The sequence below is a fragment of the Sorex fumeus genome, unplaced genomic scaffold, assembly GCF_029834395.1.
Source record: "Sorex fumeus unplaced genomic scaffold, SorFum_2.1 ptg000063l, whole genome shotgun sequence".
Classification (NCBI taxonomy): Eukaryota; Metazoa; Chordata; class Mammalia; order Eulipotyphla; family Soricidae; genus Sorex; species Sorex fumeus.
This window is the reverse complement of record NW_026606120.1, coordinates 75,797,139-75,820,364: the sequence shown is the minus strand read 5'-3', so window position 1 is coordinate 75,820,364 and position 23,226 is coordinate 75,797,139. Positions and strand designations below refer to the sequence as shown.

At 58.5% G+C, this 23,226-nt stretch overlaps 1 protein-coding gene across 1 annotated transcript; it reads left to right on the top strand.

Annotated features, from left to right (window-relative positions):
- The first annotated feature begins 1,481 nt into the window (after positions 1-1,481).
- KCNH4 (potassium voltage-gated channel subfamily H member 4) lies at positions 1,482-22,035 on the top strand. The gene is made up of 17 exons (XM_056127026.1): positions 1,482-1,854; positions 3,743-3,976; positions 4,649-4,795; positions 4,924-5,048; positions 5,951-6,194; positions 6,433-6,590; positions 10,317-10,524; positions 12,187-12,381; positions 12,654-12,853; positions 15,263-15,512; positions 16,604-16,848; positions 17,169-17,207; positions 17,361-17,713; positions 17,974-18,080; positions 18,791-18,864; positions 19,734-20,420; positions 21,816-22,035. The coding sequence occupies exons 1-16, from the start codon at positions 1,779-1,781 to the stop codon at positions 20,127-20,129; spliced, it is 3,051 nt and encodes a 1,016-aa protein (XP_055983001.1). The 5' UTR covers positions 1,482-1,778; the 3' UTR covers positions 20,130-20,420; positions 21,816-22,035.
- Positions 22,036-23,226: the final 1,191 nt, after the last annotated feature.

Here is a 23,226-nt window from a genome sequence, read left to right as displayed (position 1 = left end):
ACCCTAGCCAGAGCCTGGGAGTAAGGGTCAGGACACTGGCCTGCCCTCTCGGCACCTCTCCCCCAGTATCTCTGACTTGAGCTCTCCCTGATCTAGGAAGCAACCACCCTGAGCCACTACACTCAGCTACCCAAGCAACTTATTGCTTCCTGAATGCTCTGTATCCAGGCTTTTCCTAGCCAGCCTGGTTCCATCTCCGAGAAGGTGGAATCAAAGCCAAGCCAGGCCTTTGGATATTGCAAATTCCCTCTGCTCACCTGGAAATAACCTTCCACGGCTGCAGACTTACCTCCAGCCTCCCTTCTATTTGTATGGCAGCAGAGGAGAGCTGAATCAAGGCTGTAAAAAGAGGGAGTATGAGGGAGGAAGACAGCCCCCCTGCCTCCCCCGCCAGGTACTTATTACAGAACTTATAACAGAAGGAGGTAAAACCTATTAGCTCCATTTCACAGATGAGCAAAGTAAGGCTTCAAGAGGTGAAATGGCAGAGCTGGGATGCTTTCTGGAGGTCACAACATTTTCCTCCACCCCACTGTGCTCAGAGGCACTTCTCCAGGGTACCCCACGTAACCTGAACTAAGAGTGAAGAATATGCAGAGCATTCTAAGAGTCAAGCTCCCTAGGGGACTGGAGCCATAGTACAGTGGGTTTGCCTTGCACAAGGGTTTGATTCCTGAGCATCCCAGGAGTAATTCCTGAGTGCAGAGGTAGGAGTTACCCTGGCCCCAAACCCAAATAATAATAATACTAGTAATAATAATCCCTACTATTATTATTATTTGAGATTCCAGCCATCCAGTAGATCCTGGAACAGAACTAGTCTCTTTAACTCTTTTTTATTTTATTTTTATTTATTTTTGTGTTTTGGGTCACACCTGGCGATGCACAGGGTTTTCTCCTGGCTCATACATTCAGGAATTACTCCTGACGGTGCTGGGGGACCACAGGGAATGCTGGGAATGGAACCCGGGTCGGCCTGTGCAAGGCAAACGCCCTACCCGCTGTGCTATTGCTCCAGCCCCTCTTTAACTCTTTTTTGTTGTTGTTGTTGTTTATCTGTTTGCTTGGGGGGCAACACCTGGCCTTGTTCAGAGACCACTCCTGAAGGGGCTCTGGGGCCCACATGAGGTGGTGGGGAATTGAACCCACACGGGGTGTCTCGTTAACTCTTGCCATCAGAGATCTAGGGGTGCTGCGAAATACTTCAGCTCCCGGCAGGCGGCACTCTGAACTCACGAGGTTCCCGGCGTGGGCGGCGCGGGGAAACCCGTGGGGCGGGGCCTGCAGGAGCCTCCCTGGAAGCACGCGTGGGGGCGTGGCCACCCGGCGGAGGGCGTGTCCGCCCCTCGGGCCCCGCCCCGTATCTTCAGACTCGGGCTCCAGGTGGGCGTGTCCCCAATTCTCTCCAGGAGAGACACGCGTGGGCCGCTCCCCCGCCCCCCCCCCGCTCCCCTAAGGGAGGAGGCACTTCAAGAGGGGTGCGGGTGTCGCTGGCGGCCCCTCCCCGTGTGGGGCCACGTGGCGGGCGCGGGCCAAGCCCTGGGGAAAGAACCTGGCCCGTGGGGAGGTGGGGGGGCGGGGGGGACCGAGGCGGCACCGCGCAGAGCTGCAGGTTCCCAGCAGAGAGACGGCGGCGGCGGCGGCGGCAGAAGGGAGGGGAGGAGGCAGGCGGGCGCATGGGGCGCCCCGGCCCCGCCGGCAGCGCGCCCCCTCCGGCCCGGCCGGGCTGAACGACCCCCCGCCCCCTGCGCTGAGCCTCGACCCTGCTCCCCGAGGCCATGCCGGTCATGAAGGGGTTGCTGGCCCCGCAAAACACCTTCCTGGACACCATCGCCACCCGCTTCGACGGCACGCGTAAGTGGGGCGGAGGCTGGAGGCGGGGGGGATGGGGGTCGGACTGGGACCCGTCTCCTTCCGTGCGGGCTCGGGTCTCCTGGATGGGCTGGGGGGACCCCCAGTGGGGAGAGCAGGGAGATGATCGTCTAGGAAGTGCCTAAGCTGCGCTCAAGGAAGCGAGCTGAGCGACCTCCAGGGGAGGCAGGGAAAGGGCCAGGGGATGGGGGTGTGGGTGGGGGCTTAGGTTGCGGGGAGGGTGACTGGACTGCAACATGGGGGAGCGGCCTGGGGAGCCGCCCACCCCTGGGCAGTGCTCTGCGGGGTGCCTGTAAGGGGGCATCAGGAGCTTGGAGGTGGGACAGGTGCTCAGGGGCTGCTTCCAATCCGTTCCAGCATTCCGCTGCCCCAGAAAATAAAAGGAGAGGAGGGGAGAAAAGGTCAGATTTCAGCAGCAAGGTGGGGAGAAAAGGCCAGACTTCGCTAGCTCTGGCGGGCATGGGGCCCCTCGCTGATGGTGTGTTTCTGCCTGCGTGGGGGGGGGGGGGCAGCACCGGGTGCCGGTGAGAGGGGGGAAGTCCCAGCCCACCCGCCCACCGCGCGCGGGTTCCAGATTCAGCACCTTGGACAGCCGCAGTCCTTCTTCCCCCGCCTCGTCTCCTGCGCTTCCCTTCTCCTCCTTGGAAGCCCGGGAATCTCCCCCTGCCCCCTGGTCACCTTGGCCAGGTCCTGGAAGGTGGAGGGGAGAGGTGCCTAGGGCGGAAACCTGCCGCTGAGGCCCTCACCGCGCCTCCCCACACACACACACCTCCCTTGTTTCCATAGCGCCCATCACCAGGGTAACGGGCCCTGGGATGGGAGGAGGCTGCTGCCCAGGGCCCAGCACTTCTCAGGCACCCTCCGTGTCTCCATTAGCCTCCCCACCCCACAAGCCCTCACCTCCTCTCTCCCAGGGGATGACTGTGAGTCAGGTCCCCTCCCTCAGCTGAGATGTCCCTGAATGACCTATAGGAGTCCCCCTGGGGCCTCCCCCATCTCCTCCCCCATTGCAGCTGGAGGGGGGTCAGCTTAGGTTCTGCCCTTGGGATTGCTGGCGCTCCCACTGCACTGCCCCCTCCTGTCAGAACTGAGCCTGGGGCATTTGCTCCAGTGTGTGTGGGGGTGGGGGGGTGGGAGAGATGCTAGACAGAGCCCTTTCCTGGAAGGCAGGGAATCAGGACTCCCAGCATGATCTCTACTCACCCAGTAGAAGTGTGAGTTTGGATCTTCTTTTCCTTTTGGGTCCCCACCAGTGAATTGGGTGTGATAGCAGTAGCATCTTCCCTGTCCCCTTCCCGGGCCGCTGACAACAAGGCTGCTCTGGGGGCGCTTGGAAAGAACCTGGGTGCATTCTCAGTGGAGCACACTCTCTGTGCTCAGACTTGTTCTCCCCAAGTAACTCCTGGAGCTGTCAACGCCCCTGTGAGAGAGCTTTAGCATCCCCCACTTTGCAGAGCAGCAACTGAGGCCCAGAGACTTTGTCCCAGTTGCCCAAGGTCACACAGCCAGGAAAGGGTGGGGGGTGTGCGTGCTGGAATCTGTGCTCTTACTCACCAGCAACCTCCTACAGCCCTCGCACACCAGCTCCAAGACAAGGGGATGGGCCACATGACTTCTGGGGGTTCCCACTCCAAACCTCCAGCAATATCTCTGTCCTCCTTCCCGTCCAGTCTTGAGGCTCTGGGGCTCTGCACCAGCTCTGTGGCTCTCATTTTGGCATAAAGGGGATTCAGGACTGAAAGGAAACTTAAGTGACTTCTGTTCTGGTGGCTCAGAGGGAGGGGGGGTGTGGACGGGGAGGCACTGCCCACCCAGAAGCTCAGACTTGACCTTGACCTCTTGGCTTGACCTTGACCTCTTCTTCTCACAGATAGCAACTTCCTGCTGGCCAACGCACAGGGTCCCCGGGGCTTTCCCATCGTCTACTGCTCTGACGGCTTCTGCGAGCTCACGGGCTACGGGCGCACGGAGGTCATGCAGAAAACCTGCAGCTGCCGTTTCCTCTATGGCCCGGAGACCAGCGAGCCGGCCCTGCAGAGGCTCCACAAGGCCCTGGAGGGCCACCAGGAGCATCGAGCTGAGATCTGCTTCTACCGCAAAGATGGTGAGGGGCCGCTGGCCCACCGCACAGCCCTGCTCAGACCCCAGGCTGCCCTCAGAGTTCACATGGCATTGTGGAGATCAGTGTGTTGGCTCCCAACTTGCAAGCATCTGACTGTGAAACAGTGTATCTATGGATACAGTGTATCTATGCTCTCTGGGTTGCTGATGTGACCCCTGGGGTCTTCTCCTGCCCCCCCCCATGTTTTTACAAAGGGTCAAAGAGAAACCTCAATAACCAAGCACCTACTTTGCACACTGGAGCCCCTCCATTCTATCCTCAGTCCTGTAACACCCTCCCCCCCACCCCCCGCCCGTCACTGTTGGGAGAAATTCCTAGCATCACCAGGTGTGCCCCCAAAAACAAAGCAAAAATAATCTTTTATTTATTTATTTATTTATTGGGTTTTGAGCTGCAACCCAGTGGCAGTGATCAGGACTTACTCCTGGCTCTGTGCTCAGGAATCACTCCTGGTAGAACTCGGGGGACCATATGTGGTAGCAGGAATTGAGCCCAGCCTGGTCATAGGGTCCAAGGCAAGCACCCTACCCACTGGACTATCTTTCCAACGTGGCAAATTAATCTTTGCTGAATACTTTGACTCTGCCCGGGACACAGGGGTGGTGGGGGACCAGGGGCTGTTCCCACCCACCTCAGCATCCCTCTTCCCCACAGGCTCAGCCTTCTGGTGCCTCCTGGACATGATGCCCATCAAGAACGAGATGGGGGAGGTTGTGCTTTTCCTCTTTTCCTTCAAGGACATCACTCAGAGCGGGGGCCCTGGCCTGGGACCCCCAGGGCTCCACGGGGACAGTAATCATGGTAACTTCGAGATGGGGGGATGGAGGCATGAGCGGCCAGAGGTTCTTCCTCGAGGCCACCCAAGACTTGCCCCTGCCAGGCCTCCTGTGGTGTGACTCCACTTGACTCTGTGCTCTTTCTCCCTACAGAAAACTCCCTTGGCAGGAGGGGGGCCAACTCGAGGCTTCGCTCCGCCAGAAGGCACAGCCGAACCGTGCTACACCGGCTGACCGGCCACTTTGGCCGCCGGGGCCAGGGGGGCATGAAAACCAATGTGAGTTTCCTCTACACCCCACCCTTGTCCCCCCACTTCTTCCTGTCTCCTGGTACATCTTTCGATGCCTCCCTCTGCCCTCTCGATTCCGTGTCCCACTGGGCCCGACCCCAGCCTGCTGCCTCCCCCGACTTCTTCTCCCACCCCCACCTCCTGTGCTGCCCTGTGATTGGCTTTGCTCTGACCATGCCATAAGGGCAGGGCTCTAGCGACAGTGACATCATCTACCCCCTTGATGGGGTGATCTCATGGCAGGTCCTGGGGGAAGCCCCCTCTGGGGGCCTGGAATCTTGCGATCATCCCAGTGTCATTCCTCAGACCCCAGTGAAGCCAGAGGACTGAGTATCTGACCCTTTGTCATAGTCTTTTAGGTCTCCCGGGAGTAGGGTGGGTTTGCCAGCCTTTCCCTGGGATTTACCTACTCCCTGTGGGGCACCCAGAACCCAAGAAGAACTTGAGCAAAGACTTGGTGACCTTAAGACTGGAGCAGGCAGAGGACTTGACTGGCAGGTGGCCAACCAACCTGGGTTTGATTCCCTGACACCCAGACAGTCCCCCACGTCTGCCAGGAGTGGTCCCTGAGTGCACAGCCAGAAGTAAGCCCTTGAGACCACTAAGTTTGGTCCAAAACCAGAAGTAAAAACAAAAAGACTTAGTGACTGTCCCAGGAGGATATGTCTCTGACTTGTCATACCCTCCTTGGGCCTCTGAGTACGTGCCCTGGAGCATGACTGACACCAAAGGGGCCCGAGCAGCACTTGGCAGTGGACGGATCAGCACCTGTCTGGGAAGTGCTTTCCTGTCCCCTGCCCCTGTTTCCTCCTCCCCTGGTCTCCCTACCACCCCAGCCCCTCGATCTTCCTTTCCACCATGTGTCCCCAGCTGCTACTCTCTCCCCGTAGAATGTCTTTGAACCAAAACCGTCAGTGCCTGAGTACAAGGTGGCCTCCGTGGGGGGCGCCCGCTGCCTCCTGCTCCATTACAGCGTCCCCAAGGCCGTCTGGGATGGCCTCATCCTCCTCGCCACCTTCTACGTCGCAGTCACTGTCCCCTACAATGTCTGCTTCTCCGGGGATGATGACACGCCCCTCGCATCGCGGCACACGCTCGTCAGTGACATCGTGGTGGAGATGCTCTTCATCCTGGGTCAGACCCTCTGCTGGGACCGGGGGACCCCCATCTAGGCCTGCAGATCCCACCCATTGCTGAGCCTCCAGAGCAAAAGGCTGGAGTGCTCTGACCTGTACCCCAACCCAGCACCACCTTCAGTCTTTCCTCCATCAGTGCCCCCGATCCTGTCTCCCCCTCTATTTGGGGCCGGCTTAAGCAGCCTTCCCAGGCTCTGGTCCCTGACTCACAGCCTCCTGCCCTTCTGTCCCCCCAGATATCATCTTGAACTTCCGCACCACCTACGTGTCCCAGTCCGGCCAGGTGGTGTCTGCCCCTCGTTCCATTGGCCTCCACTACATGGCCACCTGGTTCTTTGTCGACCTCATCGCTGCTCTGCCTTTTGACCTGCTCTACGTCTTCAACATCACCGTGGTGAGTGACTCCCAAGCCGTGGGGCTAGGCTCCGTCCTTTGCCGCAGCATCTCCCAGCAGGGAAGGCCGGAAGCCCCCATCCAGTCTTTCCCACCAACCCTTCTGCAAATGTACGGCCTCCTGTGCATGGTCCAGAAGCCCTGGGAAGGTCTGCACTCCTCAGGAGCTCAGTGCTCCATCTCCGAGGGAAGTGGGGGACAAATGAAAAGCTAACTAGGGCTACCAGGGCGGTGCTGGTCGGCTGCCAGATGAGTGGTAACTTTTCACATTTTTAATTAACAAACAACCGTTGAGCACTTAGCTGCCTGCAGAGCCGAGTGGCGCCGGGTCACTGTGGGAAAAGGGACAAAGATCCAACATCCCAGCAGCTAAGCTGGTGCGGAGGTGGGACAGCGGGAGGGGAGGGTGGGACAGAAAAGGTGAATGGGGTGGATGCTGGGGGGCAGGGCAGGCATGGTAGCGATGTGGGGCAAACCCTGCAGTTTGCTGACCTTGGAATTCCAGACTAGCATCTGGGCTGGAAAAACCGGCATCAACATGCAGAGAGATGATGGGAAACCCGGCCAGCACCTCGGAGGTGTCTGGGAAGGCTCTCCAAGGAGAGAAGGCTGGAGTTCTTCGAGAGGGGGATTTGGGGGGTCTGGCAGGAGCTGAGGAGAGAGCATTTGGGGGGAGCATAGTAAGCCCAGACAAGGAGAGAGACACTCTGGGCTGGGTTTGGAGGCTGGATGCCAGGGCCTAGGCGCTTCCAGCTCTCGGGGCCTGCAGGACTGCCTAAAGGTGCCCTGAGGCTCAGCTACATCACCTCTCCCCTCCCCTGCACCTGGCGGCAGAATCTTTCCAGGTCCAGGGTGAGGGAGCCCCACCCCGTGTCCCCAGACCCCCTTGGCTGCTGGGTGGGGAGGTGGAGAGCAGCTTCCCCGTGTGCTCCTCTCTGCCACACTTAGCTATAGCGGGAAACCACCTACACGCAGCCCGATTTAACTAGCCGCCAACGGGCTGTGGGCCTCTTCTCCTGGCTGTGTACACGTGTGTGCAGGCTCCCACACACGTGCACGCGTGTGTATGTCTGCCCTGTCCAAGCAGCACCCCCCACCCCAGAGCGCAGCCCTCCACCCCCAAAGCCAGGCTGTGTCAGCAGACAGCTGTCGCTAGGGGAGAGCGAGTGCCTCAGAGCGCCCCCTGGCCCTCCTCCCAGGCATTTCTTCCTCCCTTGGTTACCCCCAGGATTCTATTTTTTTTGGGGGAGGAGGGGGCACACCCTGTAGTGCTCAGGGCTTACTCTTGGCTCTGTGCTCAGGGATTCCTCCTAGAGGGGCTTGGGGAACCACATGGGGAGCGGGAGATCAAATCCAATCAGCCACGTGCCAGGCAAGTGCCCCACCTGCCCTACTATGCTCCGGCCCTTTGGCTTTTAAACAGGCTTGATCCCATAGAAACCTCACAGGAACCCTTCTTTTTTTTGGGGGGGGGGTCACACCCAGCAATGCTCAGGGATTACTCCTGGCGGTGCTCAGGGGAACACATGGGATGTTGGGAATCAAGCCCGGGTCAGCTGCGTGCAAGGCAAACGCCCTACCCGCTGTGCTATCGCTCCAGCCTCCAGGCCAGCTTCTTTTGTTTTTCTTCTTAATTTTTAACTTTTTTATTAGGAGAGAGTTGGAGACATCTGATGGTGCTCCAAGTCTTTTCCTGATTTCATGCTCAGCAGTAGCTCCTGGAAGGCCACATGGTGCTGGGATGGAACTAGGTCTGGCCACGTGCAAGGCAAGTGCCTAAGCACCTGGACTGTCTCTCCAGCCTACTCCTCTCTTTTCTGGAGGTGCCTGCGGAGGCTCAGAGAGGTTAAGTAACTCGATGAAGGTCACAAAGCTCACAGTAGCAGGCAGGAGATTTAAACCAGGGCTCCAAGTATCGTTTCCAACATATCACCCTATTTTCCAGGAAGCCACGATATTTGAGTGGATGGTCTGGCTGGCGGATGGGAGAGATGCTGGCAGGAAGTGGGGCTGGCAGGAGGTGGGGCGAAGGGAAAGGGAAAAGCAGGTAGTAGTGGAGCCAAAGGCTGGAAAGAACCAGGCTGGAACATTCTATTCCAAGGAGGGGAGGAGAGCCCCAAGGGAGAGGGTCCCAGGGGCAGGGAACTGGAAGAAGCCCTGGAGGATTCAAGTTTGGAGGCAGGCTGTGCATTCAGGACCCCATTTCTAGTTCCATCACCTACAGTGAGGGCTAGGGCTGGAGCGATAACACAGTGGTAGGGCATTTGCCTCACACATGGCTGACATGGTCAACCCGAGTTCGATTCCTCCACCCTCCTCGGAGAGCCCAGCAAGCTACCGAGAGTATCTCTCCCGCACGCCAAAGCTTAGCAAGCTCCCCGTGATGTATCCGATATGCCAAACACAGTAACAAGAAGTCTCACAATGGAGACGTTACTGGGCCCGCTCGAGCAAATCGATGAACAATGGGAGGACAGTGCTACAGTGCTCTAAGTCAAGGCTTAGAGGCTGACAGGGGGTGCTGTTGGGAGTCCTGCCCACCAGTTCTCCAGGGGCCACCCAGAGCCCCGACTTAGAGGACTGATTCTGGTGAGGAGCTAAACCTGCTCCTCACCTCCAAGAAGGCAGTGACCCTGGTCTCTGATGCCCGCAGGCCTTCGCCAGGTGTGCGGCCAGCTCTGGGGGCCCCCTGCCGAGAGTTGAGGCTCACATCCAGTTCCTCTGCTTCCCTCCACATTTCAGCATCAGCCTGTCCCCAACAGCTGGTCTACGCAGGAGAGGTGGCAGCCCTTCCCCAGGCCCATCCTGTCAGCCTCGGGCTCTCTGAGTCCCGAGCAGCCCCTGCATCACCTCCTTGGTGCCCTGAGACCCCCAGGGCAGGGCGAGGGACAGTCTGTGTCTCTGCTGTCTCAGACCAGGACTTAGTCTTACCTGCACCTGGTCAGGAGGCTGGACAGCACAGAATGAGTTGCTGTTGTCTCTATGACCTTGAGCAAGTCAAGTCTCTCTGACTTTAGTTTACTTATCTGCAGATTTGCCTTCTGGCAAATTTGGGGTACGAGGATGGGTCATTGGCCAGAAGGCAAATTGTTGTAAAAGGAAACAGCTTTCCTTTCCAATGAAGAGGACTAAGGGCCAGAGAGACAGTACCACAGGCAGGGTGCTTGCCTCCCATGTGGCTGACCAGGGTTTGATCCCTGAGCACTGCCAGAAGTGACCTCTGAGCAGAGATCTAGGATTAAGCCCTGAGCGCTACTGGGTGTGGCCCTAAACAGGATGACACATGCCTGGCTCAGAGGGCTGGCACCTAGAGTAAGCCCTGGCTGACGTTCGCTGGGGTTAGTTTCAGTATCATTTCCTCTCCTTGCACTTGGGGGTCAGCCTCTTCACGGCAGGGATGTTTTTCCTGCTGTGCCCGCGCACACACACACACACACACACACACACACACACACACACACACAGAGCTGATATGCCTGGCCCAGAGGCTGGCACCTAGAGTAAGCCCTGGCTGACGTTAGCTGGGGTTGGTTTCAGTATCATTTCCTCTCCTTGCACTTGGGGGTCAGCCTCTTCACGGCAGGGATGTTTTTCCGGCTGTGCCCGCGCGCACACACACACACACACACACACACACACACACACACACACAGCTGCAGGGCTGGGCTAGATAGGAGCCCTGGAAGGCGCATGCCACTGACACCCTGCTGCACCCCCTTGCCCGCAGACCTCGCTGGTGCATCTGCTGAAGACCGTGCGGCTGCTGCGGCTTCTGCGGCTGCTGCAGAAGCTGGAGCGGTACTCGCAGTGCAGCGCTGTGGTGCTCACACTGCTCATGTCCGTCTTCGCGCTCCTCGCCCACTGGATGGCCTGCATCTGGTACGTCATCGGGCGCCGGGAGATGGAGGCCAACGACCCGCTGCTCTGGGACATCGGTGAGCTGCCAGACACACCCCAAAGCTGGTGCCTCCAGCTGTCTTCACACCTGCCACACACTGTGGCTGCCCTTCCACCAACACACACGTACGCATGCGGTTCTTTCCCCATCAGGTGTGGGGATACTTACTGAGGATCAGGGCTCTCTTTAGGAGGTTAGGGGGAAGGCTCACAGGCCTTGAAGGTATAGCAGGAGACCCAAGTCAGTGATGGACAATCAACACAGTATGGAGGAACAATTAGATGGTGTAGGTAGAGCAGCATCCACCCGTGTCTCCTTCACCTGTGGATCCCCAATGCTGTCCTCATGCAGTGCACCCTTGCCCAAACCCTCTGGTCCTGTAGCTCTCTCTGCCCTCAGGACCCTCTCCTGCAGAACCCAAAGTGAGGACAGTTGTGGTAGAGCAAATGTCTTTCATGCCTGAGGCCTTGAGTTTGATCCCCAACACTCCAAAGGAAAAACACCCAGAACCAAAGATGCACTGCTTTCTGCCTCTGGTCATGTTTTCCTCTCTGGAAGTCCCTCCTTGTCTTCCTTCTCTTCCCCATTGAGAGGACCCTTTCCCTCCCTCCCTTCCTCCCTTCCTCCCTCCTTCCTCTTTCTCTCTCCTTTCTTTCTCTTCTTTCTTTCTCTTTCTTTCCGTCTTTCTTTCCCTTCTTCCCCTCTTTATTTCTCTCTTTCTTTCTCTTTCTCTCTTTTTTTTTCCTATTTTGGGTCACACCCAGCGATGCACAGGGGTCACTCCTGGCTCTGCACTCAGGAATTGCCCCTGTCAGTGCTCAGGGGACCATATGGGATGCTGGGGATCCAACCAGGGTTGGCCGCATGCAAGGCAAACGCCCTACCCACTGTATAATCACTCCAGCCCCTCTTTCCCTCTTTCTTTCTTCCACACCCAGCACAGCTCTGACCTCAGGCATCACTCCTGGTAGGGCTCAGGGGACCATACGTGATACCAGGGATTGAAACTGGGTCAGCCACATACAAGGCAAGACATATAACCTGCTGTGCTATCTTTCAGCCCCTTATCCCTTTAGGTTGTGTTTGTGGGGGGTTTTTTTTGGGGGGATGGGGCACCTGGTGTTGCTCAGGGGTTATACCTAGCTCTGCACCCTGGAATCACTCCTGAATGGTTCTCAGGGGACTATATGGGATGCCAAGGACCAAACCTGGGTCAGCCGCATGCAAGGAAAGCACCCTACCCACTGTACTATCTCTCTGGCTCCTGTTTCCTGCAGTTTTAACACAAATGCTCTGCCCTAAGAGCAGCGTCCAAACATCGCCCTGAGTCCTCATGGTTCCTTCCACTCTGTCGTCCCTTTCAGTGGCTCACCTCTTACCTCTAATGACTGATGTCACGTCTCTTTTCCTTCAGCACTCTAAGTGGCCAGGGAGAGTCTCTGGTGGAATGTCTTACTTGGAGGGGGCTCAACAGAGTAGAGAGTTGCGAGAGGCACAGAACAGTCAGTCATGGTACCGAGGACCTTCAGCTGTCCCCCACTTCCTGATGGGGAAGCCCAGGTCACTCCCTGCACATACTGAGTCATCGGGTGCAAACCTCCGCTCCCTCTGTCAATACTTGCCCAAGACAAGCATGGAAAGTCCAGGGAAATGTGGTCCTCCTGGCAGCCCTAGCTCCTTCCGTCCTTCTCCCTCCCAGGCTGGCTGCACGAGCTGGGCAAGCGGCTGGAGGTGCCCTACGTGAACGGCTCCGCCGGCGGCCCGTCCAGGCGCAGCGCCTACATCGCGGCGCTCTACTTCACGCTCAGCAGCCTCACCAGCGTGGGCTTCGGCAACGTGTGTGCCAACACGGACGCTGAGAAAATCTTCTCCATCTGCACCATGCTCATCGGCGGTGAGGCTGGGGCCCTCGCTCAGCCCAGCTTGCTTGGTGGGGCGGGGGAGGGGGGGGGGAAACTGAAGCCCAGACAGGGCAAGGAGCCCCCTGCCCCCACTTCAGACTCACTGATGCTTCTTCAACACCCAGCACAGGCTGGCCCCGGGATCCCACCAAGTCCTGATTAGGGGGAGGGGTCGGAGGAAACCCCCCCTCCCCAGACACGTGCAGGGCAGGGGCCGCGCGTGCAAGGCCAGCGCCCCTGACCGCTGGCCGCTGGCTCGCTGCAGCGCTGATGCACGCCGTGGTGTTCGGCAACGTGACGGCCATCATCCAGCGCATGTACTCGCGCCGCTCGCTCTACCACAGCCGCATGAAGGACCTCAAGGACTTCATCCGCGTGCACCGTCTGCCGCGGCCGCTCAAGCAGCGCATGCTCGAGTACTTCCAGACCACGTGGGCCGTCAACAGTGGCATCGACGCCAACGAGGTAGGCCCTGCTGCTCCGCCGCCCGGCCGCTGGGCGGCGCTGTCGCGGGCGTGGGGGTGGGAGGAGCCTGCCTCCCTGGCAATGCTCAGGGATCCCTCCTATTACGGGGCTGGGGGACCAGCTGGGCATGCTGGGGAGTGAACGTGGGTCAGCCACATGCAAGGCAAGAGCTCTCCCTGCTGTTCCGTTGCTCCAGTCACTGCCGCCCCCCCAGTTTGATGGGTGGTAGAGAGGGCTTAGGGAGGTGAAGCAACGGGGCCACGCATCCACCCAACTCGCTTTTCCGTGGCACTAGCATACGGGAGCTCCAGTCATAGCGCATGCCCAAGTTCACTTTGGTCACTGTTTCCTGAGCATCAGCATTGAGCTAGCTTCGCTGCTGGGCCCAGAATCCCATAATGATTGCAGGCCCTCAAGCCTGCAGGGAGGCAGGCAGGAGTAGACATTAGCTGCAAGGAAACGGATGAGAACACCTGGCTGTGTCTGAGTGCAGAGGAGAGTGGGAAGGTGGCCCAAAGGGCAGATATCGTGAAGGACAAGAAGGAACTGCTAGAAGGCCCGTCCAGGTGGAAGGAGCAGGGAACGCAGGCAGGAATGTTGTGGGAAATAGGGTGAGCCTCACTGTGGCCTTGACAGAGAGGGCTGAGGGGGCAGGGAGAGTCTGAACAGGCCGGGCAGTGGCAGGCCCAGCTCAGGGCTGCCCTTGAGTTTAGGTGTTTGTTTGGGAGCCACACCTGGCAGTCCCTAGGGCTTGTTCCCAGCTCTGTGCTCGGATCACTCCTGATGGTGCCCAGGGAAACATATGCAGTGTCCAGAATTGATCCAGAGTTGGCCACGTGCAAAATAAGCATGGTCCCCCCTCCGCCATCTCTCTGGCCCTTGAATTTAGATTTTTATGAAGCAAACGCTTAGAGACAGGACAGGGTGAAGACGCTTGCCTGACATGTGGTTGGTGCTCAGTTTGATTCTTGGCACCACATGCGCCAATGAGCACAGAGCCAGGAGAAGGTCCTGAGCACCGCTGTGTGTGACCCCGATTTTATTTTATTTTTATTTATTTATTTTAAAATTTTTTGGCTTTTCGGCTATTTATTTTTGAGCATCAGCCCATGATGCTCAGGGGTTACTTCAGGCTCTGCACTCAGAAATTACTTCTGGGGGTGCTCAGGGAACCATATGAGATGCTGGGGATCAAACCCGAGTCAGCCGCATGCAAGGCAAACACCCTCCCTGCTCTGAGAGTGCTCCGGCTTTGTGACCCCAATTTTAGGCTGGAGAGTGACTTGTGTTGAAGGAGGGTCCCCTGAGAGCAGAGGACCTGGGACTTAGTGACCAGCTGGTTGCAGGAAGAGCTGAGTGGCTCCCAAGGGTCTGACTTGGGCCAACGGGTGGGATGATGATGTCACAGTTGAAAGACTGGACACTTCTGGGGTGAAAAGGAGCAAACCTGGGTGGACTGTGATGGCCCTGAGGCTGGCTCTGGGCTCAGCGGCAGTGGTGGGTTATGGAGCTGTTGCTGTGTTGCAGGGAGAATGTGGAAATGGAGAAGAGAACTAAGGGAGTGGGCAGAGGAGGAGGAGGTGGCACCAGGGGAGAAACAGGGGAAGGAGCGATTGCAGAGGTGGGAGAGGAGGCAGTGGGGTGTGGAGTGCATCCACAAGCCGGAAGCTTCTTTAAGATGAAGATTGTGGAGGAGGAGGCTGGGAGAGAGTACAGTGGTTAGAGCTCAGACCTAACCTATGCATTTGACCTGGGTTCAATTCCTGGCACAACATAATCGACCCAGGTGTAGCCAGTTGTGGCCCTGGAATCCCCTGTGCCTCTCTGGGGTGGCCTGGGTACCCCAGTATCACAGGGCCTGGCAGTGCCATGTTCTGAGGCCCTTTCATTAAACCACCTGCTGATGTCCCCACCCCCTCCCCCAAATAAAAGTTAAAAAATGAGCCTTAAATATGACCCTAGTTCTCGTGTAACTCTGCGTTTCACAGGTGCGAGACCCAGAGAGAGACCATGGATCACTCAAGGGCCATAGGCAGGGATGTTGGAGCAGAGCTGAGCTCTAGTCTCCAGGCTCCTGGATGGGCCTTGTGTATGTGTCTGGTGGCGGGGGGGGGGGGGGGGAAGGGGGCTTGGGGAGGCTCTATAGCCAGGCCTCCTGTGTGTTGCCTCTGTGTGTGGCCCTGGGCAGTGGCCTAGTCTCTGGTCCTGGAACTTGGGTTTGGAGGGACACACACCAGCCATCAAGTTGAAGTGAGACACACAGAACTCCTGAAGGTCAGAACTAAGCCGCTGGGCAGCCCAAGGCGCTGGAACTGTCTTTGGAGATAGTCCAGTCCCTCTGCAGAGCTCCAGCAGCAGCTTCCAGCCAGGTAGGGAGGCCAGCCAGAATGACCTCTGCCCCTTATGCAGTTACTGCGTGACTTCCCAGACGAGCTGAGGGCGGACATTGCCATGCACCTGAATCGGGAGATCCTGCAGCTGCCGCTGTTTGGAGCAGCGAGCAGGGGCTGCCTGCGGGCACTCTCCCTCCACGTCAAGGCCTCCTTCTGCGCTCCGGGCGAGTACCTGCTGCGCCGGGGGGACGCGCTGCAGGCCCACTACTATGTCTGCTCCGGCTCGCTTGAGGTGCTCCGAGACGACATGGTGCTGGCCATTCTGGGTGAGCAGTTCCCCTCCACCACGCCCGCCCTGCTGCCCCCGGGCTCTTAGGAGTGGCCCCGGGTCCAGGGACATGCAGATCTCTGGTGGATTCCTGAAATTCTTGGTCCCTTCACCTTATTGTCACCCTTTTGGCCACTGACCTCTGATCCTCCCTTCATTCTACCAGACCCTCAGTTCAACTCTTCCCCAGTAACCGAGCCCCAGTTTAATGGATTATCTCCCAACTCTGTTAACACTTCCTTGTTGTCCCTAAATTCTTTTATTTATTTATTTATTTATTTATTTATTTTGGCTTTTTGGGTCACACCCGGCAATGCACAGGGGTTATTGCTGGCTCTGCGCTCAGGAATTATTCCTGGCAGTGCTTGGAGGACATATGGGATGCTGAGAATCGAACCCGAGTGGGTCGCATGCAAGGCAAATACCCTACCTGCTGTACTGTCACTCCGGCCCCTGTCCCTAAATCCTTTTGCCCTTTAAGTGACCCCTCTGGCTGCTCTTTATTGATCATCCATTTCCATCAGTCCTTCTCCAGGGCTTCTGATTGACCATTTCATTGACTGTCTCCCAAATTTACCTGCCACAGGGCCAGAGCCAGAGCACAGTGGGTGGGGTGTTTGCCTTACACACGGCTGACCCGGATTTGATTCCCGGCAACCCACATGGTCCACTGCGTACTGCCAGGAGTAATTCCTGAGCATAAAGCCAGGAGTAACCCTGAGCATTGCTGAGTGTGACCCCTCCCCAAATAAAGAAAGAACCAACTTTATCTGTCCTTCCCAGCTGACTTTACCAAGTTTATTTATTTATTTTTTTGCCTTTTGGGTCACATCTGGTGATGCACAGGGGTTACTTCTGGCTCATGCACTCAGGAATTACTCCTGGCAGTGCTCAGGGGACCATATGGGATGCTGGGAATTGAACCTGGGTTGGCCACGTGCAAGGCCAACGCCCTACCCGCTGTGCTATGGCTCCAGCGTTTTTGAGTATTTCCATGGTCCCATTGGACGACCCATCTGTCACTGTCCTTCCAACATACTGCCTCCTTGTCCCTCCGTCCCAGTTGCCTGTCCCATCTCTTCCTCACAGGGAAAGGAGACCTGATTGGGGCAGATATCCCTGAGCCGGGACAGGAGCCTGCCTCAGGGGCCGGGGCCAGCTGCGTGCTGAAGACCAGCGCCGACGTGAAGGCTCTGACCTACTGCGGCCTGCAGCAGCTGAGCGGCCGCGGGCTGGCCGAGGTCCTCAGGCTCTATCCAGAGTACGCGGCTGCCTTCCGGGCTGGGCTGCTCCGGGACCTCACCTTCAACCTGCGCCAGGGCTCCGACGCCAATGTATGTGCCCTCCTCAGAGCAGCCTCCCCAGCTCCAGAGGGCCTCGTGGGCCTCCTTCACCCAGAAACGCCCCGCTTTCAACCGCAGGCAACCCCCTCCATGGCTCCCTCCCTGCCCCGTGTCCTCTGTCCCAGTGGCTCTATCCCAGACACCTGTCCCCTACTCTTCCCGGTCGACCAGCCCATATCCCCAACCACCGCAACCCTCCCCCGCCCCCTCCCTCCTTCTCATGAACCCTTGGGTGGGCTGGAGAGGGTGCTGCCGTGACAGGAGAGTGGGGAGGTCTGAGTCTTCTCGAACCCCCCCCCGTGTCCCCACAGGGTCTCAGTCGCTTTCCCCGATCCCCTCGTCTTTCACAGGTAACACCCCTTCCTGGGGGAGGGTGCGTGGGAGAGAGTCCTGGAGTGGGGGCACCTGCCTTTGGGATGGCGGGGGGCAGCCAGGGCAGTGTGTCCACCCCAGGTGCCATTGCTTCCCTCGCGGGTGCCACCAACTGTCCCCTCCACCCGCAGCCTCGCTCCGAAAGCCTGGGCTCCTGCTCTGACAAGACGCTGCCATCCATCACGGAGACGGAGGCGGGGGCAGAGGCGGGGGGCGTCCCCAAGCCCCGGCGGCCCCTCCTGCTGCCCAACCTCAGCCCAGCACGGCCTCGGGGCTCCCTGGTCAGCCTTTTGGGCGATGAACTGCCCCCATTCTCTGCCCTGGTCTCCTCGCCTTCCCTGTCCCCCACCCCTTCTCCTGCCCCGGCTGGCCAGGGCCACGGCCCCTCTCCCCATGGTCCCCCCAGGGGCTCTGCCGCCTGGAAGCCCCCCCAGCTTCTCATTCCCCCACTGGGAACCTTCGGACCTCTGGACCTCAGTCCCCGGTGAGATGCCAGCCTCCCCTGTCTCCCCATACCCCTGCTGGCTTCCAGAACCTTCTTTGGGCTCAGTCTCCAGCATCCCAGCCAGTGCTCCTTCCTGTCTCTGCTCCCACGTCCCCCCCGACCCTTCCTGACCTGCCACAGCTTGCAACCCCACTCCTCTCTGATGGCTGCTCCTTCCCAGCTCCCTGGCACCCCTGTCTGCTCTGCTCCATGTCCCTTGCTCCCCGCGGGCTGATGACACCCCCCACCCCCTGTCCCAGGATAGTGGACGGCATTGAGGACTCTGGCAGCACGGCAGAGGCGCCCACCTTCCGGTTCAGTAGGAGGCCAGAGCACCATCGGCCCCGCCCCCCAGACCCTCCCACAGGTAGGAGCCAGCTGTGGGCTTGGCTCATGGTGGACTTGCTTGCTTTTCACCCCACTCTTCCCTGTCCATTCCGTGTGGTCGGAAGGGCCTGCTGCGTGGCCTGTAGATAAGCTGACCTGGCCCCCGAGCCAGCTTCCAGGTCAGCGATGGAGACATGTGGGGACCCAGAGAGATGATTCCAGGAAGGGGTGCCAAGACAGGAGGGCAGTGAGTTAGGAGAGGGGGGAGAAGAAGGGACCCCCTAATCCCCCCCCCCAAAGGAGGACACCTTTGGGTGGATTTCAGAGGTGGTCAGAGGGCTGCGGGAAGGTACCGAGCACTGGACCACATGTTTTCATGGAGGAGCCCTGGGTTTGATCCCCGGCACCGCATGGTCCCCGATAACCATCAGGAGCAATCCCCGAGCACAGAGCTGGGGTACGCCCTGGAGCATTCCTGGGGTGTGGTCATCCCACCACATAAAGATGGACAGAATGAACAGCAAACAACGGGTGGGCTGGTGCAGGGCTCGGAGGACAGACGTGGAGGCCAGCCAGGAACAGAGTGTCCTCCTCTGATGTGGGGCCATTGGACATCAAAGGCTGGTCACCAGCCCAGGAATCCGGGCCTCTCCCCCACCCCCAGCCTCCATGTCCTGCTCCTGTGACAGGAGGGGCCCAGTCTGTGCTCTCACACTCACCCTGTGTCCCCTCATCCCACCCCACCCGCAGGAACCAGACCCAGCCAGGAGCTGGCCGCCGAGGCTGAGGAAGTCAAGGACAAGGTCTGCCGGCTGAACCAGGAGGTGGGTCGGGGCAATACCAGCTCAGGGTCCGACATGCACTGGGCACGAGGGCATGGCAGGGTTGGGCACCAGAGGCTTAATTCACACGTGCATACAAGCCAGGTGATCGTGGGCAAGTCCAGGACCCTCTGGACTCTCCTGGGGAAAGCAGTGACCACATTCTTGGCAGTGCCAGGCTGAGATGCCAGCACAGGCCAGCTCAGGGATGGTGACTGCTTCTCCCCAGCCAGCCCAGGTTGTCCCACCTACCCACCCCCCACCTCCCATGGCCACCACACCGGACTCTGCCCTGCAGGGGCCCCTCCCTAATCCCTGGGAGAGGAGGGCTCAGCGGATGTGCACAGGCCACAGAGCCCGGATCCTTTGTGCCCAGAAGCTGCCTCCGCCTCCTCCTGGGGGAACCCAGTGCTGTCGCCAGGCCGGGCCCTGGGGAGTCACCTCACCAGCTTCTGATAAACATCAGGTGTCCCAGGAGGGTGGCACTGCGCTGGGGGGCGGAGCCAGGCCGACTCCCGCTCCCCGCCTCTGCCCCGCCCCCAGTGCCTGGCCAGTGCCCCCCCCCCCAACCTGGAAAAGTGCTGGGTTCCCCCCCACCCCACGTTCCGACAAGTTTCTCTGCTGTTGCTGGGCTCACATTTGGAAAGTGGGGCACCGAGGCCCGTGCTTGTGTGGGGTCGGCTGAGAGCGAGGTGCCCGCTGGCTGGCACGGTCCCGGCCTGGACGGGGCGGAGAGGCAGGGAAAACAGAGCTAGGCCTGGGCCTTCCTGGAAGGAGGCTTCCTCCTGCGCCAGGAGCAGAGCCAGCTGCAGAGAGGGGTGTGTTGGCTGCCTGCTGTGGCACCTGGGAAATAGTTGCTGCGTTTCCCACAGATCTCCCGTCTGAACCACGAGGTGTCTCAGCTGAGCCGGGAGCTGCGACATATGATGGACCTCCTGCAGGCCCGACTGGGTCCTCCGGCCCCGTCAGCAGCCTCGGCCTGGCCCCCAGACCCGACCTGCTCCCAGCGGAGGCCACCAGGCATCCCTCCCTTTCGTTCCCCACCGGCGCCCGGTCCCCAGGACACCACACTGGCCGAAGTCCACTGCCCCGCTGGTGTGGCACCAGCCGCGATGGCGGCTGCCCCCACTGACCCAAGACCCTCCATGCTGTCCCCCTACCCCTCAGACCCTGACCCACTGGCACCCTCCCCGGTGCCAGAGGCCTCTCCGTCCACCCCGAGTCTCATGAGGCACAGCTTCCGGTCCAGATCAGACACATTCCATTGACCCCGGCGCCGGGCCCAGGCCTGTCTGGGGTGGGGGGGTGCATGGCCGACTGCCATCCGGGGAGGCTTCAGGTTAGCAGCCACCAGCTGGTCTGGTTGGCTCTGGATTCTCTGGATTTTTCTCACAAAGCCCGGCCACTCCTCCCTCTGTCCCTTCTCCAAACCTTCCCTGTCCTCCTCTGTGAGGAGGGCCACCTGAGGCCACCTGAGGCTCGCTGGCACGAGACGGACCCCGGTGCCCAGTGGGCGGGACAGATAGCACATCCTGCTCTCTCCCCAGGACCCCAGGCAGGTAAGAATGGAGGAGCAGAGGGAGAGGGAGGGGCCTAGATCCAGCTTGGGAGTGAAGGTGGAAGCCAGGATGGACATGGGACGCCGTGTCCCCTGAGGGGGAAGCTGGCAGACCCCACTGTGGAGCAGGGAGTTTATCTGCTCTAGGAGCGCCCTGGGCCATGGGTAGAGACTCTAAATCCAGTGTCCTCTTGGTGAGTCTGTGGGCCTGACTGGCATTTATAATGATTGATTGATTTTGTTTTGGAGTCACACCCAGCTGGGCTCAAGGCTTTTCCATTTTTTTAAAAATTTTTTTTAATGAATCCCATGAGATACAGTTACAAATTTACAAACGTTTGTGATTACGTCTCAGTCATAAAATGATCGAGTACCCTTCCCTCCACCAGTGCCCATTCTCCATCACCAAGGTTCCCCGTATCCCTCCTGCGGCCCCCTCCAACTCCCCTGCCTCTGTGGCAGGCACATTCCCTTTTACTCTCTCTCTCCTTTTGAATGTTTTGGTTCGCAATATGGGTACTAAGTGGCCATCATGTTTGGTCCATAGTCTATAGCATACATCTCCCATCCTGAGCAAGCCCTCCAAGCATCATTTACTTGGTGGTGCTTTCTCTATCTCAGCTGTCAAGGCTTATCCTGACTCTGTGCTCAGGGATCACTCCTGGTGCTCAGGAGACCACAAGTGCTGGGGATTGAACCCAGGTCAGCTGCATTCAAGGCCAGTGCCTTCCCTGCTATGTTATCTCTCTCATTTAGCATTGAGAGAACCCAAGACTTTTAGGCTTCAACCCATTGTCAACCCAGGTGGAGGGCTCACCCCATCCCAACCCATACAGGAAATTAGCTGATGCCCCCAGATATCTCCTTGGTTCTCTTAGCATTTTTTGCAAATAGGGATTCGATGGCAACATTAAGCACCACAGAGAGTGCACATAAAAACTGAGATATCCCCGGGCTGGGAAAATATGCAGGAGTCCCAGGTTTGATCCCTAGGAGCACTGCATGGGCCCCCAAGCACCACCTGGAGTAACCCATGAGCTTCAGGTTAGGTGCAGTTCCTGAACACTGCCAGGTGTGGCTACAAAACAAAACAAACCAAAATCTAGATCTTCCAGGTAGCCCTGAGCACCACTGGGTTTCCGAAACAAAGCAAACAAAACAACAGGAAGATCTGGCAAACCATGGAGTGGGGAGTTGCAATTTCTTGATCATTTCAGGCCCCCCCGGATCACATGGATTTCGATTCTTTGTCTGGTCTCTGAGCATTCCAGCCTGCAGTCCCTTCCTTAGCAGGAGCTCCCAGCTCCCTGAGCTCTATAGGCACCTGTTGGGGGTTCAAATACATCTATTTCTCTCCCTCGCCCGGGTCTGCCAGCATCTGTCTGTCTTTCTGCAGGCTGTCACGGAAGGTGGTCTCCAGCCGCCAGCAACTTGAAGAAGCCCCAGCAGTGTCTCCTGTCCCTTCTGTGCCCCAGGACCTCAGCCTGTCCTCCCCACTCCCGGAAATGGTCTCACTCAGGGCCCTGACTCCTCACACACTCCCCTGGTGGACAGCCCTCCACTACCCAGCCACACTTGGACTCACTTTTGGATAGGAAATAAACTTTATTTTTGCAGTTGTTGGCTGTGGCTGCTAGTTGTTGGTTCCTGGGGTTTGGTCTCCCCAGGGCTTTGGAGGAACTTGCAGTCACACCCCCACAATACCTTTGGGCCCCGTTGCTGTCCCTCAGAAGGGCCGAGGCGCCAACTAATCCACTTGGCACCGCAAGCACACCACCAGCTACCCCAGGGATGAGGCGGAGAGCTTAATGGGCCCCTTTGGGCCCCTTTACTGCCTTGTCTTCCCTCCCTTCCCCCAGTCACAACCACACGTTCAGACAGAGGAGAGGGAGAGGCCTGCTTTAGATCCACCTCCAGCCAGAAACCTAGCCCCCAGGACTCTTGGACAGACCCTGGCCACTAATGCCCTTCCTGTTGCAGGCCACGAACATCTTACAGGATCTAGGGGAAGAAGTTGTTACTGGCCAACAACCTCCTAAGGACCCCCCTCTGTCTTCTCTGCCCCAAGTTTTCCCTCTTCTGATGACCACTGTGGTGTGTGTGTGTGTGTGTGTGTGTGTGTGTGTGTTGGCTCTGGGGGGTAGCCATGATGTTCTGAGAACACCCCCCCCCCCCCGAGGGCCCAGATAGAAGTGGGTGTGGCTGGGTTTCTGTCGGGGACACCAGACAAGTCACCTTGGGCACTGCTGGGTCATATCAGTATTGGCTGGTGCCATAGGAACAGCCCACAGCGGTCTCTGGGGTGAGCTCTGATTTGCAGAGTGTCTCAGGGGGCCTGATGCAGAAGCCAGGGGGAAGTGGGGCTTTGTATTGTGGGGTAGTAAGTGGGTGGACACAAGAACGTCTGAAACCTTACAGAAAAAAAAGTTATGCCCCAGATCAAACTTGCTCTGTGTGGGCACCACCAACAGCAGGGGCTCTAATCTGTACTGGTGACAGACAGAGAGCAGCAGACTCAGTCTGGCTCTGTATTTGGCAGCAGAGACGAGCTGGTTCTGACCCAGGAGGCAGAAGGGAGAGTAAGAGGAGGTCCCGGTGCGTTTTTTCCGGGAGCCAAAAGAGGGGCCATCTTCCTTTCAGACAGGAGAGGCTTTTCCTTGTTACTCCCCCAAAGCCTCCAGAGAGCTGATTTGCACTGCTTTTCCTTTCCAGTGTCCCCAACAGTCACCTGGTCCCAGAGTGTGGGCCAGAGAGCAAGACAGTCTCTTATGCACCTTGGTTCACACCACATTTTCTCTTTCCCAGTT